General features: G+C 52.0%; 2 protein-coding genes across 5 annotated transcripts in view; one reads left to right on the forward strand and one right to left on the reverse strand.

Annotated features, from left to right (window-relative positions):
- The window catches only part of KSR2 (kinase suppressor of ras 2), a 301,542-nt gene that overhangs the window by 111,430 nt on the left and 171,755 nt on the right, over positions 1–18,357 (reverse strand). For 3 of the 4 annotated variants that reach the window (XR_010592848.1, XM_008171509.3, XM_008171510.2), the window contains exons 8-11: positions 16,072–16,139; positions 15,800–15,898; positions 13,222–13,340; positions 3,693–3,861 (exon numbers count right to left, since the gene is read on the reverse strand). Coding sequence is in view for 3 of the 4 variants with exons in the window: in XM_008171509.3 (XP_008169731.2) it covers positions 3,693–3,861; positions 13,222–13,340; positions 15,800–15,898; positions 16,072–16,139 (455 nt within the window). In the remaining variant the exon portion in view is untranslated. The remainder of the gene's footprint in view (positions 1–3,692; positions 3,862–13,221; positions 13,341–15,799; positions 15,899–16,071; positions 16,140–18,357) is intronic. The other variant, XM_008171511.3, reaches the window with a different exon arrangement.
- RFC5 (replication factor C subunit 5) overlaps positions 1–18,357 on the forward strand; it is a 260,531-nt gene that overhangs the window by 42,404 nt on the left and 199,770 nt on the right. The window lies entirely within an intron of this gene.

Consider the following 18,357-nt stretch of genomic DNA (forward strand, 5'->3'; position numbering starts at 1 on the left):
CCCCAAAGGAGCCTTTGTCCAAAGCAGAAAGCCACAGGCCTCTGCTCATGGGAGGCCAAGGAATGGCCCAGCCAGGACTGTTGCAAACCTGTATCGTGATGCATGGTGCTCCTGCATGAAGAAACCTTGCACAGGCCCTGCCTGGTGCTGGATCCAACAGTGTGGACTTAAGCCATTAAGCAGAGTCTAGAGATAGGACTCGTTGTGTGTGTTCTGCCTATTATCGTGCAGCCACGACGCGAACCAGAGCCCTTGGCTCTAGGGGAAGCAGCCCAGACGAGGAGCCCGAATGGAAGCCTCAGCACTGCTCTGGGTTTCCTCAACCAGAAGTCGCTGTTTACGCGTCTTGTACCTGGCCTTGGCCATTGCCTTTGGTTGGTTGCTTTCAGGAGGCTGCGGTCGGGACTGAGTAGGGGCTAGAGCGAAATCACAACTCTGCCAGGTTGCTCAGCATCCCTGCCTGAGTTTCCCCATTTGTGCAATAGGGATAAGCGGGACGTACTGCGTCTATCACACGGGAGAGTTAGGAGACTTCATTCACTTACTCGTTAAACGTCCCGTACCTGCATTTTTTTAAATGTTGAACAAACATCCCAACGACCTGTGGTGAAAGAGGAGCCGCTAATGGGCCTGTGTGTAGGTCAGAAGCGTTGACTTCCCTGTTTTAGATCAGGGAAATATCTTACAGAGAGTGCCCTGTGCAGTTACTAGATAAAAACCAAATGCCACCCAATACCGCACATTGTCCTGAGCACTCGCTGTTCCTTCTCAAGCAACTCTCAACAAGGCCATCAAGGCTTCAAGTGTTTCCTTGCAGCACTTCCCATGGCTTCATTGTTTCCCTCAATTGTCCATTCTGACTTTCTAATGAATGCCAATTGCATGTGGATTTCTGGGGAGGGGAGGCTACAGACTGTTTGCAAAGGAGGCAGCTCGGAAAGCTTAGAGACGGGAGACCCTGGCTGCTGCTGGCAAGCTGCTCTCCCCACTCCCCCATTTGGCAAAGTCTGGTACCTCTCTGGTGACCGTTACTTATTCCTAGCTCAATCCCCCTCCCCCGCATCTCTCAGCCTTTCCAGGCGATTCAAGGAGATGAGGGGCAGGATCAAACGTAGCCAAGCAGAAAGGTTTAAGATCTGGTTTCTTTAGGACAGCTGTACCCAACTGTTTCCCTCCTGGGACTCCATGTTACCTTGCTCTCATATAAGGCAATGAGGATGGGTATGGCCCCTCATGGTCTGGTGGTGACCCTTAGGCTGAGAACGCATGCCACAAAGTAAAATCACCAGTGCGGCTCAGAAGCCACTGGCCACGCTGCTGGGCCACAGGTCTGATTCCAGCCCTGGCTGACAGAAGGTGAAAGTGGTCATCAGTGGGTTGCTGTTTAGAGGGCTTCAACAAGAAAATGGGTGTTGATCCTGGTTAATGGGTTTCTATGACACAGGAACTACCAAGAACAAACGGGCACTAACTGGTAGCATCACCAGAATGGGCGAGTATTGCCTGGGCCATGAAGAGTGGCCTGCCTGCCTAGAGAATGAATGGGCCGGGAGAGAATTCCTGCTCCTAGAGGTGGTGCTTCCCTCTAGGGTTGAAATGGGCCAGTGAGTGGGGATTCAGTGACTGTTCTTTTCAGGAGGCAGCCAGCTTGTGCACCAGAACCCAGGCTTTCATTGAGGACATACCTCTGTGTGGTGGGGCGGCTGCCCCACGCCCGGAGAGTGTGGGCTGCGGCAGGCCAGGGTGCCTGCATATCCCGGCATCCAATAAGAGAAGGGCTTGTTGCGAGCCAATCAGAGCCCAGATTGGGGACAGCCAATCAGGGCCAAGCTCAGCCATATAAAAGACTGCTCAGGGAGAGAGCGGTCAGTCTGTCCTAGGCCTTCATAGGGGAAGGTCTGTCTCCAGAGCTGGGAGGCCAGCACCATGGACAGCGCAGTACAGGCCAGCCTTGGAGAGCGGGAGAAGGTCCTACTCCGTAGCCTGCCCAGCAGCAGGCCTTGAAGGAAAGGGCCTAGCGGGAAGAAGGGCCATTGGGGAAGCGGTCCAGAGGAACAGACAGAGGAGGAAGGAGAAGGAGGACAGTGAGGCTGTCACTAGAGGGGCTCTGGACCGGGACTCAGAGTAGTGGGTGGGCCTGGGTCCCCCCCCCCCTTGTTCCCCTTGGCAGTACACCCAGCCATAGGCCGCAGGGAGCGGCCAGCCAAAGCTACACCAGATCCTGGACTGTAGGGATCGGACTTGGAGGTGTAGGACTGTTGATCATCCAGCCCCCGGAAGGGGGTGTGAATGGACAAAGGGACACTGTCAGAGGGCAGTGTTCCAGAAGAGGACACCGTGCGTCGGGAGTAACGCGGGTCCACACACCAACCAAAGGCGGGACGACAGATGGGACACCACCAGAAGGGGGCACTCTACTGGATCAAACCAATTCCCCGAGACGACCAGTAGGAGGCGCCGCAGTGGTGAGTCCCAACATTGTCACACTCACCCTTCTGGCTGTGCAGTCGAGCTTCAGAACATGAATGGAATGGAACCAATACAGCCTAAAGCAATAGCTCAGAAAGGGGGAACTGCCCCTGTCCATTTTAAGGTGCTACTAGCTCTGGAGTCTAACGATGGCAACGGACGTGTCAACACTGCTCACTGTTTCACTGCCGAAAGCATGCAAAAGAAAGGGAAGGCGCCATCGCATTATGAAAGATCAGCCGTGTCGTCACATTGGCATCTCAAGTGGGGGAAGCTGGTTTGGGGAGGATACTGCTAATCCTCACCCCCATTTAACTCCCGGTCCTTCTATGGGGCAGAGGAGGGGCTGGTTGAGAAAGCCAGTATTACCTCTGACCACACTCTGCAAATCACGGAGAGCTGAGTGCACGCAAAGCCTCCCACTGGAGTGCAGGGCCGGTGAATTTCAAAGAAACCCAGGAGGGGGCATTGCACTTGGACAAGAGGAGTCAGATCTTAAGGCCAGAAAGGACCGCTGAGATTATTTGGTCTAACCTCCTACGTCACGCAGGCCAGAGGACCTCCCCCCATCACTCCTGCCTCAAAGCCCACGACTTCTGGCGGAGCTAGAGCATCTCTTCTAGAAAGACACCCAGACTGGATTTAAAAACTGGAAGCATTGGAGAAGCCCTCACGTCCCTTAGTCGGTTGTTCCAGTGGTATATTACACTCGCTTCAAATTTTTCCCCGCCCCTTTTTTCTAGCCTGGATTTGTCTGGCTTCCACTTCCAGCCATTGGATCTAGTTATGGTTTTTGCTAGATTACAGAACCCTCTGCTCTCGGACATCTTTTCCCCTTGTAGATTAAGATCAAGTCACCTCTTTAACCTTCTCTTGGACAAATAGATGGAGCTTTGTCAATCGCTCCCCATCGGGCAGGTTTTCCAGACCCTGAATCAGTCCTGTTGCTCTTTTCTAAACCCTTCACAAGTTTTTCAACATCCTGTTTGGATCCCAGAAGCGGACCCAGCATTCCATAACGGTAATGGGGGAGAAGCTCGGCTCCCTGCCCTGAGGACGTATTCAGGTGAGATCCCTGCCAAGCCCTGGCAATGGACTCCCCCCTGGATGGGGGACTCAGCAAGTTCCATGTGACTGACTGATAACTGCCTTTGCTACAGAGCGATTTGTTCAAAGCCCCTCACGGCGCCTCCTGTGGGGGCAGCCTGCCCGCAGCGAGGTACCTGGCAAGTTGAACTGCTTCTGCTGCCGCGTGCACTGCGGAGAGGGGTGGAGGGGAGATGGCGGAGTCGCGCTGGGCGGTAACGGCGGGGCCGGCGAGGATGGGGTGGAGGATGTCGTTGAGGAGGGGTTGCTGCTGGAATCTGGCTGATAGGGTACCGGAATATGGTCCTGCAGGAACAAGGAGGGCAGGGGGAGAGGAAGAAGGAAAAACAACACAAGCCTATGAGAGCAGTGCAGATAGACCGACTTCACCACGCTCTGTCACCAGCGCAGCGTTCCAAGTCACTGTTTGGTTGGGGCTTTCAGAGCAGGAGGAGCATGGGCTGCAGCAAACCCTGCCACCCAGTCTGTCCCGTACAGGCTCTGCCAATTCATCTGGCCCCAAGTCCCAGCGGCCGCTCTGCTTTATAGAGTGAGGTACGAGCGCTCTGCTCACCCCAGCAGCTGGGAGCCCCAAACAAGGTAAAACGGGGCCTGTTTCACCACTTTTCTCACTCTGTCCAGCCAACGTTTCAGATGGAGGGGCCTGATTCTCAGAGGTGCTGAGCACCGGCAGCTTCCAGTGGCTTCAGACGCAACTGGCGCTAAAGAATGAGGCCCCGGAGACCACCGTTTTCCAAAATGGCTAGTGATGTTGCTGAGGCATCACCCTCTGGAACCAGGGCCATGGTAAACCAGGGCCAGGGCACCCAAAGAGGAACACCTCCAAAATCACTAGTCACTTGGGAAGGCCATGGTGGGAAGTCGGGCACCGACATACATGGCTGGATGTTCAGGGGTGCTGGGCCCCTGGCAGCATCTACGGACGTCAGCAGCCACTATGGACCCTCGGCATGCCTGTAAATGAAACCGTTGGGTAGGCGATGTAGGTGCCTAACTTCACGCACCTAAGTTTGCAAGCATTGGTCAGTGTTCTCAATACAAAACACCGCCCCGTTCTCCTCGCTGCCTGCTTTTGCCTGTTAATCTCTCTCGACTGATCCTTCCTCGTGGGCCATTTAACTGAGGCAAGAGACACAACCTCAGGGTGAGCCAAGCGAAGGTGTTTTATTACACACGGCTTGTTCTTAACTTGGCTCCCCAGGAGAGAGTGCGCCTCATCCAGCCATTCTCCCTGTCTCAGCACAGACAGTGCCGTCTAGAGAACACTGCCTGCTCCCAATGGCGCAGGCCGACCAGGAAGGAAGGAATGGCTGACTGCAATCAATGGCTCCCTGGTGTGCTGAGTGGAGGAGAATCCGCCTGGAAATGTGCTCTCCATCTGACAATGGACAAATCTGGTTTGAATGATTTAAAACTAGATTGCATTAAAATTCTCAACCAGCAGGACAGGTTTGAAGTCAGCACGCTCTAAAATAAGGAAATCCTGTCTCCTCACCACCCCCACATCCAAACAAACATGGGTTAGTAATGGGAAAGACCAGACACTCCATAATATTGACATCTGGGAACAGGGTATGACCTGCCTTGAAATATTAGACTCTCTCTACATTGGCCTTGCCCACATTCCTCCTGACCCGCGCAAAGGAAAAGTAGAGGCCAAGATTCTCAAAACGGCTAGTGATTTTGTTGTCCAACTCCAGGCACCTTAAAAGGGCCTGATTTTCGGAAAATGCTGATCACCCCCTCTCTGAACATCAGACCCCTTTAAGCTGTCTCAAGCTGAACCCAAAATCCTTGGTCACTGTGAAAATCTTGGCCAGAGTCACAAACAGGGCCGGCTCCAGGTTGGGGGGACGGAGTGCCGCTGCCGAAGCAAAAAAAAAAAAAGCCGGAGTGCCGCCCCTTGAAAAGTGCCACCCCCAAAGGGCCGGAATGCCGCCCCTTGAGACGTGCCGCCCCAAGCACATGCTTGGAACGCTGGTGCCTAGAGCCGGCCCTGGTCACAAGCAGGTCACCAAGAGGGGCTCAAACAAGCCAACGTGAATGTAACATTTCAGGGAAGGCAGTGCTATATTTTTATTTACAGCACCTTGTCCTGAGGGTTTTTCCAAGTCAGCTCTGGGAGCAAGTAGAAATGAAGATTTGTGCTCTTATTTATATAGCATCATTGGTGCTAAGGAGCTTTAGGGATATAAAAGAGGAGATCCCTGCCCCACGGCGCTTACAGTCACATTCATACTGAAAACAAGCATCACCACCATTAACTGGCGCGGGAGGCTGGGCTGAAGTGGGGTGGTCAGACAATAGGAGATTGGGGGACTATTTTTTTCATAGAAGTAGGTATCAAAATAGAAGCTATTACTTGGCCTAATAGGAAATATTCGATTTAATTTTACATGCTGGCTATAGCTGATGTGATTTTATGAGTGGCAAAGGCAAAGTAAAATACATATATAATGATTCATCCATAGGTCTGAAAGTGCTTTACATGATGGGCATCATTATACCCATTTTATAGATGGGGAAACTGAGGCACAAAAGAGGTGAAGCAGTTTGCACCACATCACCTAGTTGGCTAGTAGCAGAGCCAGGAAGAGAACCCTGGTCACCTGAGTCCCAGTTTAGCGCCCTACCTGCTGCCCAGCCCGCTTCCCATGATGACCTCTATTAAGATAAAGTATGATGGGCCCAAAATGACAATTATGATGGGCACAAAATGACAATTCACTGAAAGGACTCTGTAGCTTTTTTTACTTGTAAGCTCCCATAGGGGTTTGCTGTCTCTTGTGGACCCACAGAAATCATTTGCACCCTAAGAAAATCAGGTAATTTTACCATTTGGAATTTTCCAAAAGCCACGGGTTTAGAGGTTGCATCTCAGAGAGAATCATCCAGTATCCAACAGTCACTGGAACAGCAGAGTCGTGAGGAAAGGTGTGCCGAAGTCCCCTTATTGACTGATTTGCAAAGGTGCTCAGCGTCTCTGAAAATCAGGCCTTTAAACTTCTAGGTATGGACACACCAGCCAGCAAGATTTTGAAATCTGCCATTCAGAATGAATGAAAAGCCTTATGCTGCCTGACCCATCACTTGTTGAGGCTTCTAAGTTCCCTATTAGACAGAACTAGACTCAACAGGCTCTGTCAGATTTAATCCAGAATAAATGTGAGCACCATTACTATTACTATCACAGAGCAGGAGAAAGAACCAGCCAGGTGCATGGTTAGGTTTGGCCTTATCAGCTTCCATGGACCCTGCAGGAACATGGTCAAGTTGTTGTGCTTCTGTAGGTTTTATTTTTTAATATTTTTTATTAAAGTTTTAGACAGCCTGGAGAGCACAGAAATTCAGGTTAGATTTGTTACCTCTGGAGAGTTACAAGCAGAACTGGTGGGACACAAGCTATTTCGAAAGCACTCATTCCGTTTTATTTTTAAGCTGTTAAAGCAAATAACATTGACAAACACTCCCTTTCCCCTGTTGGCAAACACACTGGAAACCCAACAGGTGCAGCGTTAGATACTCTATGTCCCGGCTAATCTCAGCCCGAGCTTACTGGCATTCACATACAGCAGCTCTGACAGGGAGGGTGGAAAGGTGGTGAGCCAAGTGCTGCTTTCCATTACACCGGTGCAAATCTGGAGTAACGCTTGAGGCCAATGAAACTACTCCAGATTTACACCGGGGAAACAGAGCAAAATTTGGACCAGAGACTGTAAAAAAATCTGTATCTTTCCTAAGAGATGAAGAAGACATAGAGCAACAGTAGGGGGAAAGTGTTTAAAAGAAAGAGCCCAATACATTTTGTGTTTGCAGTGTCTGCTCTGCAGCGTAACTACTGACCTCATTAGAGAAGCGGTCTTAGCATCGCCGCTTATTGTACAGGGCCCGTGCCTGCTTCTTCAATTAGCGCAGCTCTTTATGATTCATTGGTTTACAACCCCCTAAACAGGTTTCTATTCAGATTTGTTGAAATATAGATCAGTCCCTTGGTGTTTTGGAGAAGCAGACGTGCCTGGAAACCCAAAGAGCCATCTGCGAAGTTTTGCCCCAGCAGATGGCTGAACAGACCATCGAGCAAACTGGAAGGTGCTGTTGCAAAGAGGAAAGTCTGCCAGCCTCCCCCTCCCCCCCGCCACGCACACACTCCAAAATCACCATGTTTCCATGGCAGACAGGGGAATGATCCTCGTTGGCATCTGCAGGCAATGCCACCACGCAGCCCAAAGGGGAAGGTGCAGGGCCCCTAAGAAACCAACTGGGAGAGTTTCAGAACGCGAGGATCACTCATGGCTGTTTTGCTGCTGACTTAGAGGGGAGCAGGATCTGGCCCTGGCCTCAACAAGTTTATTCTTCAGATCAAAGAGGCAGGATTTGGAACCTCTCCTTTCAAGCCGCCTAAGATAGTCAGGAATAATCAGATTCTACAGCCAGAGCGGCAGTGTAGCCTACTAGTTACCGCAGCGCAACAGGGGTCAGGCAATCTGGGCTGTAGGCCCGACTCGGACTCATTCCATGGTCTTGGGCAAGTCACTTATCTCCATGCCCTAGTTTCCTAGAGGCTAATGGCAGTTCAGACACTTGTTGGGAAGCTCAGTTACTGATTGAGATCCTCAGATGGAAGACACTTCACCAAAGCTCAACTCCCAGTTGAATAGCCCAGGGACAGCTCACTTTCCCCTCTGCCCTTTCACGGGGAAGTGACATCCGTAGCAGTACATGCAGGGCAGCGAGGAGGGAGCTATAACAAAGGTAAGACATCCATGGTCAACACTGGCTCATCCTTTCCCAATGCTTTGTCCATTTCATGTTCTAAGGGAGAAAGATCTCAGGGATTCCGGACTCCTGAGCTCCTCGTCTGGCGATGCCACTCACTCCTCTGGGGCAAGTCCCTTAGCCTTACATTTGCAGAAGCGTTCCCCATTTTCACATGTGCAGCGTCAGATTCCTGGAGCCTGTTTTGCAAAAGTGCCGCACATCCCAAGCTCTCGCTGAAGTCACTGGGAGCTGCAGGGGCCCAGCTCTTCTGAAAGTCAGGCCCACGGTGTCTCGTGTTAGGCACCCCAGAACCAAGGCGCCTCAAGTGAACCAGCATTTGTAAACGTAACCCCTGTGCCCCAACATCCGTTTTGCTCTCTGAAAAATAAAGGAGGTGATACTTACATCCCACATGGGAGTGTTGCAGGATTTAACTCACTCATGTCTGGGTGATCTGTAAGTACACATGATTACTACTGCATGAAGTGTGGTAGCCAGCCTTGTTGCCCTACAGAGATCTTTGCAGGCTGTGATCAGCTGTACTCAACAGGCAGCTCACCTGCGTCTTTCACACTCTGTTCCCAAGGACTCGCTGTGTTCCAGCAGGCCTGTCGTATGGTAACATTTGCTTCTGAACGGAACGAGGCATAAGCAGCAGCTCCTCACCTTCACGCAGGTCAGCCTCACGCTGTGCAACCAGCACAGGTTGTGGCACTCACCGCACAACCTCCAAGAGCCCGTCCTTAGGAGTACTTAACGCTACAGAGGAGAGGCCAGGAGATGAAGGAATCCAATGGGGCAGAGGAGAGGAGTGGGAGCACTGACAGGAGAGAGGAAGATGTAGCAGCGAGTGCATACGACATATTCTTTGGTAGGTAAGTGCAGCCCATCAGGGCTGAGATAGGCAGGTTTATGACTGTGGCTTCGTGCCTGGCTGGAGTTCTCACACTCACCAGGTCATTGCTTCTTCGGCCTTTTCTCTGCTAGGAGAAAAAGGTGTGTTCTTATCATGGGTTAGCTAATGCCAAGTAAAATCCTAGGGAAGACAAAGGAGTCTGCAGTTTTCACCTGAGTTACCAGGCTGAGTTAACAAAAAGAAAACTGGACCTAAAGTGTTAGCTTAGCTAACTCCAGTTAAGAACACAGGTTTTTTCCCCCTAATGAAGATACAGACTTCCTGGCATTTGCCTTCAATTTTAACTAAAGTACTGGAGGCCTAAGGCACCTGCAAACTTAAGAGTTTATAAAAGCCAGATATCCTGTCCCTCCCTCTGGCTCTCTCGTCTCGTGGAGATGCTCAGTCCTTTATACCCCTGATGTGGAGCTGCAGAGACTCATCTGGTCTAACCGCCAAGGTGAATCAGCAGAATAGCTCTGCACCTACCCACTGGGTCCTAAAACTAGTCACATGCCCTTGCCCTTCCAAACACTCTCCTGGTGCTGAAGCAATTGTGAATGCATTCCTTCCAGAGAGAATCACACCTGGGAATTGGTGCTATTGGGTGCTCTGTAATAGTCAGAGCTTTTCCTGGGTATTTCTGATGGCGAGGGAAAATCTCAGGCTTGGCAGTTCCAAAGGTTCCTCTATGAGGACTGCACAGTCCGTACCCTAGGTCCTTCTCTAGACAGCTCCTCCCACCTCCCTTATACCCAGGTAAGGCAATGCACCACTTGCCTCTGAGTGCCTGCTGTCCCAGAACAACTTATTCCAGAAGAAGGGTGTTCAGCTTTCAGGAACAGCTCCTCCTCAATAATTCCACATGTAAACGGGCCCTCCGTCAGCAAAGCACACAAACATTTCCCAACAGGATTAACACCTACAAACTTCTGATGCTTCCAGGCAGACAATGGCCACCTGCAACACTCCCATGGACTTTGATGGAAGGAGGACTGAGCCATACACCGTAAGGGTGAAGTACAGAGGGAGTCACTGCTTTTCCTGTGGAAAATAGGTCAAGAAATTCTTGCCCCTGAACTAAAAAGGAGCCAAACAGTAACAGCATGTTGAATTTTATGGCGCTTTCCATCCAAATGGATTAAGCTTCATAACCCTCCTGGGAGGCAGGAAATCAGTAGCATTCCTATGTTATGGATGGGGAAACCAAGGCAGAGAGAGGTTAAGTGACTTGCCCGAGGTCACACCACGAGTTAGTGATAGAACAAGGAATAGAAACATAGGTCACATGACTCCCAGAGTCCTGGGCTTGCCCCACAAGAGCAGTTTTCCTTCCCAAAAGGGCCCAGCACATGACAGTTGGGTCCAGTCAAGAGAGTGGCCGGTTAAGTAACAGCAATAAGGAGTGAGATTCCACAGATTTGGGGCCAAATTCTGCTCTCACTTGCACCCCTGGCATCCACTTGAATTCAAGGCGGGGGCTTGCTTGGATGTACTTTGGAGTGAATTACATGGGCCAATTTCTGCTCAGTCCAAGGAGTCTCAGGGGTCCTGACCTACTGTGAAGAGCTGAACAGTTCTTGTGTAACTTCGCACGTTCCGACCCACTAGGATTGCACACTTGGCAGCTTTTAATGCCCAGTTTATGGCTACACTTAAACAGCTGCCCAGGCCTCTTGGAAAACTCTGACAAGCAGCTTGCTTGGAGACAGTATTTCTTAGCCACCAGTCAGCATTTCTCATCCCTGATGCTTTCGAATTAAGATCACTGGCACAGAAGCAGGACTGTGGTCTCTCAACAGCTTGTCTGTGCCTGCTTCGTACTTCCCCAACTGCAGTATCCCAACAGATTACGGTAAACATGACCGGGGTGAAAGTAACCTAAAGGATTTATCAGTACACTGGGCAGCTGGGCTCCTGGCAAGGTGTGGGCGGGTAGCTCTGGGCCCCCGGAAGGAGCGGGGCCTCAGGTGGGAGCAGAGGTGTAAGTAAGCCAGTACGCCCTGATACAGTGTTCTGGCAAGAGCCGGTGTGCCGTACCGGGGCGGATCAGCTTCCCCTGGAGGCAATTTAAAGGGCCGGGGGCTCCCAGCAGTGGCTGGAGCCCTGGGCCCTTTAAATTGCCACCAGAGCCCTGCTGCCAGAGCCCTGGGGAAGTGGCGGCGGGGCTCTGGCAGTGATTTAAAGGGCCCGGGGCTCCTGCCGCAGCTACAGACCCTAACCCTTTAAATCATCCCCGGAGCCCTGGGGTAGCGGCGGCGGGGCTCCGGCAGCTATTTAAAGGGCCTGGGACTCTGGCAGCCACTACCACCCTGGGCCCTTTAACTTGCCGCCAGAGCCCCACCGCCACTACCCCAGGCTCCGGCAGCAGGGCTTGGGGCTCCCACTGCCACTACCTTCCAGGGCCCTTTAAATCACCACCCGAGCCCCGTTGCTGGAGCCCTGGGGTAGCGGCGGCAGGGCACTGGCAGTGATTTAAAGGTCCAGGGGCTCCCGGCTGCCGCTACTGCAATGGAGCCCCGGGCCCTTTAAAGCTCCGCCAGAGGCCTCAGGGTAGCGGCGGCAGCTGGGAGCCCCCCTCCAATGGTGATTTAAAGTCCCCGGGGATTTAAAGGCCCCGCCTCTTCCGGTAGAGGCCACGCCTCTTCGGTTGAGGCCCCTCCCCCTCTTACGGACTCCGGAGTACCGGTAAGTCCTTTAAGTTACTTTCACTCCTGGGCAGGAGAGGCATGGCTGGGGCCAGACTCCCACAACCAGCCCTTCAGCCCATGCTGCCCAGGGCTCTGGTGGCGATTTAAAGGGCTCGGGGCTTTTCAATCGCCGGGCCCCGGGACAGCTTCCCCTTTTGCCTCCCCCGCATCAGTGGCCCTGCCAGTACGGTGCTTAAAGCACTGCCATGACAGCACTTTAACATTGTCTGTGTACCGGCCTGAACCGGCCGCCACTTTCTCACCGGCCCGCCATACTGGCCCGAGCCGGCCGCCACTTTCTCACCGGTATGCCGTACCGGCCCGAGCCGGCCGCCACTTTCTCACCGGCCCGCCATATTGGCCCGAACCGGCCGTCACTTTCTCACCGGCACGCCGTACCGGCCCGAGCCGGCCGCCACTTTCTCACCAGCCCGCCATACTGGCCCGAACCGGCCGTCACTTTCTCACCGGCACACCGTACCGGCCCGAGCCGGCCGCCACTTTCTCACCGGCCCGCCATACCGGGCCCGAACCAGCCACCACTTTCTCACCGGCACGCCGTACCAGCCCGAACCGGCAGCCACGTTCTCACCGGCACGCCGTACCGGCCCGAACCAGCCGCCACTTTCTCACTGGCACACCGTACCAGTCCGAACCGGCCACCACTTTCTCACCGGTACGCCGTTCTGGCCCAAACCGGCAGCCACTTTCTCACCAGTACGCCGTACCGTCCCGAACCGGCCGCCACTTTCTCACCGGCACGCCGTTCTGGCCCGAACTGGCAGACACTTTCTCACCAGCAACGTCGTACCGGCCCGAGCCAGCAGCCACTTTCTCACTGGCATGCTGTACTGGCCCGAACCGGCCGCCACTTTCTCACCGCTACGCCGTACCGGCCCAAACCGGCTTAGTTTCACCTCTGACCATGACTCTGATACCATAACCAGATGGTGACGCCAGCCACCACAACTACTTGCTGGTCCTTTTGGAGAGGGTAGGCAGGGGGTAAATAGGGTGACCAGATGTCCATTTTATAGGGACAGTCCCGATTTTGGGGTCTTTTTCTTATATAGGCTCCTATTACCCGCCACTCCCTTCCCAATTTTTCACACTTGCTGTCTGGTCACCCTAGGGGTAAGGAACCCCACCCATGTCCCCGCGTGTCTTGAAGCCATTGACATCTCGCTCATTACCTGGGATTCGCATTTGCATTTGTTCCTGTGCATAAGTCACAATGTACCAACATGGAGAAGGGCTCTGAGGGACTGCACAGCCCACTGGGAGGAGGAGGGTATGCCTCACCTTGCTGATTTTGTTGGTTTTGGGAAGGGTCTGGCTGACGTGCAGGTCGGAATACCTGGGGGGCTTTCGTAAAGGATTGTTGATGTCACACGGCACAGATTCTGTCCGGACTAATCTTGCTGGATCAAGAAGGGAGATGGGGAAGGAATTGAAAAAAAAAAAGAGAGAGAGAGAAAGAGAGAGAGAGAGAGAGACATCAAAGCTTCAAACCAGAACTTCAGGTCTGAGTGCAGGTCGCTCTCCATAGGAGCCCTGCACATGGAAGACAATCCAGGTCTGCTTCTTGAATTTCTAACGATACCTAAGCTAAACCCCAAAGTAACCTCTTTGCTATACAGCTTAACCTTCCTCCTGAAACTGTCAATTTCCCTGCCGTGGGGCCATAATGACCTGGGACATTTGGAACACAGTGCGCCAGCTGAAGCCAGATTGTATCTACACTCCTCCCCACACCCACCACAATTAGAACCTTCCTCAGCCAATCAGAACACACTGAGGAGCCAATCAGACTCAACGCCGAAGGGCTCAAGTGGGATTTACATAGTGCCCAGGGGTGAATTTCAACCTGTAAGGTGGCGGCTCCCATCTCAAGGAGGAACAAGTTGGTTTATTCTGATCACATGGCTAACGTCATCAGCGCAGAAGGTAGCTTATGTGAACCGTCTCCTGACCCAGCGAGGAGTAAATATTTGTGAACAACACATGCCACTAGCTATTCTGCACCATGATGACTAGACCCGCTTTCCCGTCTGTGGTGTGATTCTCTGCGTCACGTCAGTTTTCCACTCGTTTCAGTCGAATGCCTCCTGATCTGTAGCAGTGAGACAACGGGGCCTTGTTGCTACGTGTAGCAGGGGCGCTCTCTAAGCCGCAGGGAAGGAGGAGCTCAAGCTCTGCTCATCCTCTCATGGGCTCGCGGCATGCCGCCTTCCCTGGGAAGGTCACGCTCCACCCCACCCCCAGGTCAGGGGGAGTTTAAGTGTTTATTCTCTGACCGCTAAAACTCTTTTGCTTTCCTGCTGTGAGCACTAGCCCTTGTGGATTGCAGAATCACTCCACCCTCTCCCATTGCTCCACTAGCACATGCCCCAGGGGTGGCCAAGGCAGACAAATGGCATGGGCTCTGGCTATACTCGAGGCCTCTGTCTTGAGCTTCATCCCGATGCAAACTTCTGCCCTGCCACCACTCATGTTTCCGGGATCCAGCCCCATGTCTTAGCTGAGCAGGCAATTGGGCCCTGGCTCCGATGAGCCCTGGCATGGGGACCTCATTCCCGTTTCAGGACCGTCTCAGACCCCTTTTTGCCAAACTTACCAAACGCTTGCATGCTTTCCTCCTTGCTCCTCGCCAGTCTATTTTTGCTATGGCCCCCATAGCCTCCATGTTAGAAGCTTCTCCCCTTTCCCACAGGGAGCAGGACAGCCCTTCCCTATTTCCACTTGACTCTTGGGTGTAGTTTTCCCAAGGGTGGATTTTATGACCAATTATTGAGACAAATTATCACATCCGCTATGATGCTACTACGACACGCGGCCCCCCTGCCCCAGGGTCTAATATCTCCCAGGACAGTGCTCGACAGTGATGCTGGAGTTCTCATGCCTGCAGCCCAGATGAGCACAGTCACCTGCTTTTCCCTGCCAACAGTTCATGGGGACAGAGGAATCAACAAGGAAATAACCTGCCGAAAAGTTGGCATGAGAAACGGTGGGCAAAGCCAGCAACTGGAAGGGCAGCTAAGTTTACAAAGCAGCCCTGAGACAGGGCGAGTAATCATCAGTCCCTTCCAAGACTGCTTGCTCCAGGCCAGGACTTTGGGAGACGCTAGGCAGCATTGACCATTAGTCAGTCTAGGAGCTAGAGAGAGCCATAGGGTCTGTTTGAGTCAAACAGCCACAGTACAGAACTATCCTCTTAATATTCACAGCAGTGGAGTCCTGTCTCTTCCCTACCACTGGGGGCGCTACAGGGCAGCCCACATGTGAAAAGAAGTGAACCACCTCTGAATTAGATGATGCCCCATTCTGAATTTTAGATTCCAGAGCACAGCCGGCCTCGTTAGGTGCAAAAAGTAACTTATTTTTTAAAAAATAGCAAAAAGGGTTATTCTCAATGAATATGTTTTTAATAATCAGTTGGTATTTAACATACTCTAACGGCCTTAATAGAGCTAAAATTATATGCATATTTTGGAATCTTAATTTCAATTTATTTTAATTTAAATTAATTCCCCCTAGGTAATCTCAAACCACCACCACCCCCTTTTGCCCTGGGAACACGTAGCCAGAATTCAAATGAAAAGAAAAAACTCTTCCTGGTGCAAAGCCTCCCTTCTGGACTTGTAAATGTGCCCCGTTCCTTTTCATATTTATGAACTGCGCTCCTGGAGGAGACGAAAGCAGACAATTTCAATAGCACAATTAGCATCTGAATGTGCCACTGCCTGACATTAACGCTGCTGTTTCATGTCGTGAAATGAGACCCGCATGCATCAACAGAGCCACCACAGAGCTAGGGTCCCAAACTTCCACCCAGGCCAGCTTTCAACGTTAGCAAAAGGCTCAAACCTGTTGCACTTACCCCGCGTTGTGGGGAATCTGAAAAGAAAAGGTGGCAGGGGGAGGGTGGGTGGAAGTGGTTTGGAATGCAAATCTGCCTCGCATCGGACAGCTCGTCTCCCTATAAGCGGAAAAGATGGTCGGTAACATTTTCAAAAGTGCCTATGTGATGTAGGAGCCTAAGTCCCATTGGCTGTCAATGGGGATTCAGGCTCCTAAGTCACTTAGGTGCTTTTGAAAATTTTTACCTGGCAAAAACATCAAGGAAGCCAAAGCTAGTAAAGGGGTTCTTACCTCCACGGTGGATGATCAGTATGTGACAGGGCGGGGCCTCTTTGGTGCATTTGTTGTGGCACTTTAGCCTAAGAGAAGAAGCAATAAAAACAAATGTGAAGGCGGATCCACCACAGTCCCTGGGCAGAGCTGAGGCGGGACTGTCACACACGGGCCAGCTGAGAACAAGGGAACCCTAACGCAGAAAGAAATGATTTTTGCAGACGGGATGGTGGTGACTTGAGGTAACTTCCAAGTCGCTTTTGTTTCATGGGCGACTTGTTTCATGGGGCGTTGTCTGCTCAACAGTGTGGGGCAAGCACCAGGGCTTGGCGGCATCCTGCTGGCTCCACCAGATCCTGCAGCTGTCACTTCAAACGATGCACCCCCCCTCGGCAACTTTCATCCAAAGATGGGGCTAGATTCACTGTACTAGTAGGTGGAACTGGGGCTGCAGGTCCCAGATGGTAGAAAGGGCCTCCAGAAGGTAGTGGCGGTGGGAGGTACATCTCCCGGAAACAAGGGGGCACTGGCTGGGAAGAGAGGAGACAGGGCACCTAGGAGATGCACTGGTATAGCAAATCTCAGAGTCCACCTGCTCCTATGGGACCATGGCCAGAGTTGGAGCCACTCCCCACCCCAGGAGAGCTGTCAGGAGAGGAGGGCTGCAGCATAGCCACTGCTTGCTGTTGGGAGTCAATACTCCCCCACCCAACCCATGCAGGAGATGAAAAAACACATCAGTCCCATGCAGGTGAATCATGCCTATTGACTCTGAACGGGGGGAGGGATACAGTACAACTCTGACGAGCAGAACATCCTGGAGGAAAATAACATATTCAGATAGCTACGGGTTTGGGAGAACTGCAATGGGATCGTTTTGCCCATCACAGAAATGCAGTCGTCTGCTTAACAGCCAAAGAGTAGTTTCACGGGGCCCAAGCAACTGGATCACCTTGTGATTACTGACCCCACTCAGACAAGGTCTATTTGTCCTTCCCCCTCCCAGCCAACTTGGGGCGTGAGGTGGAGGAGCTGAAAAATGAGCGAACTGCAAAACACATCCTTTAAGCTATCCTCAAACGCTAGCTCCCCGGCTAGGGGTCCATGTGCTCTGGGACGCTTCCATTCTCCCCTTTACAGAGATTCCCCTGTAACGTGGTAGGTGAACGTGCTGCTGCTCACGCTCCCAGCTCCCCTCATTAGTAACTGACACCCAGCGCCCAGACGTATATTTGGCTCGGACCATCCCCCCTGAACTGTCAAGTGAATCTTTGGGGGAGGAGGGGGGAGCTTCTAAAGGCACCCGACTACCCAAGTTATCATGGGGGGAACCTTTAGCTGGTTAAAGTAACCACGGAATTTAGGCTGGAGGAATGTAACTCAGTTAGGGTTGCCTCCCTGCTTTTGTGAAAAGTTCCATGGGATCTAGGCCACAAACGGTTAAAGCCTTGATTTAGCCCTCACCCAAAATGGTGATCCCTTCCAATGCCGCTCTCTCCTAGTGCCATGTGGGGGGATTGGCTCATTTCCAGCTCCCTGTAGCAGTGATAGCTAGCCAGTCACCCACAGAGTTTCCTCCACCATCTGGACTTTTTTCACCATGGGCTTTCCCAAGAACGTATCTGCCCCAACCCAGATTGCATTCTGAGCTTGTTAAAAAGGGGAACTATATCTGCCTTGGCAAGGAGAGCCACCCGGCACTCTAGTGGGTCTCTCTGTTCACTCACTGCTGTGATCCTGCATAGTGAACTGAAAGAGATGCCCAAGCACCCTTCTTCCTCTACTAGGAAAACCCAGCAATCTCATTACTGCTCAGAGCTGCGGAAACTGACATTTCTGACAATCCAGCCTGAGACAAAGGGAGCAGAGAGCCGCTCTTTGCTATTTCCTACTGAATATTACCCAGAGCTAATGCTGGGTTGCACTTAATTAAAGCATATGGCAGCAGAGGAGAAATATTTAGGTAGCCCCCTGCTCTTCCTCCCTCTGTTTTGCAATTTCTCTCGGCTGCTGCAATGTTCCTTATGGCTTTATTACCAGGCCATTTAACAAAAATGATTAGACCATTTCAAGCTATGATTGATTCATTTAATATTCTATGCAGCCTTTATTATTTAACACAGGCGGGAATATGAGTCTACTGAGGGCTTCACCCCTGGTTCAGACATATAGACATAAGCAGGCTCTTATGCCCCTAAAACCTTTTCACTTGGTCCTAATTAAGAATGTAAGAGTCCCAGCCTCCCATTCTGCCCCAATGGGCCAGAGCAGAGAGGGCTGTATCAGTGCTCAGTGCTCATGCAT

The sequence above is a fragment of the Chrysemys picta genome, chromosome 15, assembly GCF_011386835.1.
Source record: "Chrysemys picta bellii isolate R12L10 chromosome 15, ASM1138683v2, whole genome shotgun sequence".
Classification (NCBI taxonomy): domain Eukaryota; kingdom Metazoa; phylum Chordata; order Testudines; family Emydidae; genus Chrysemys; species Chrysemys picta.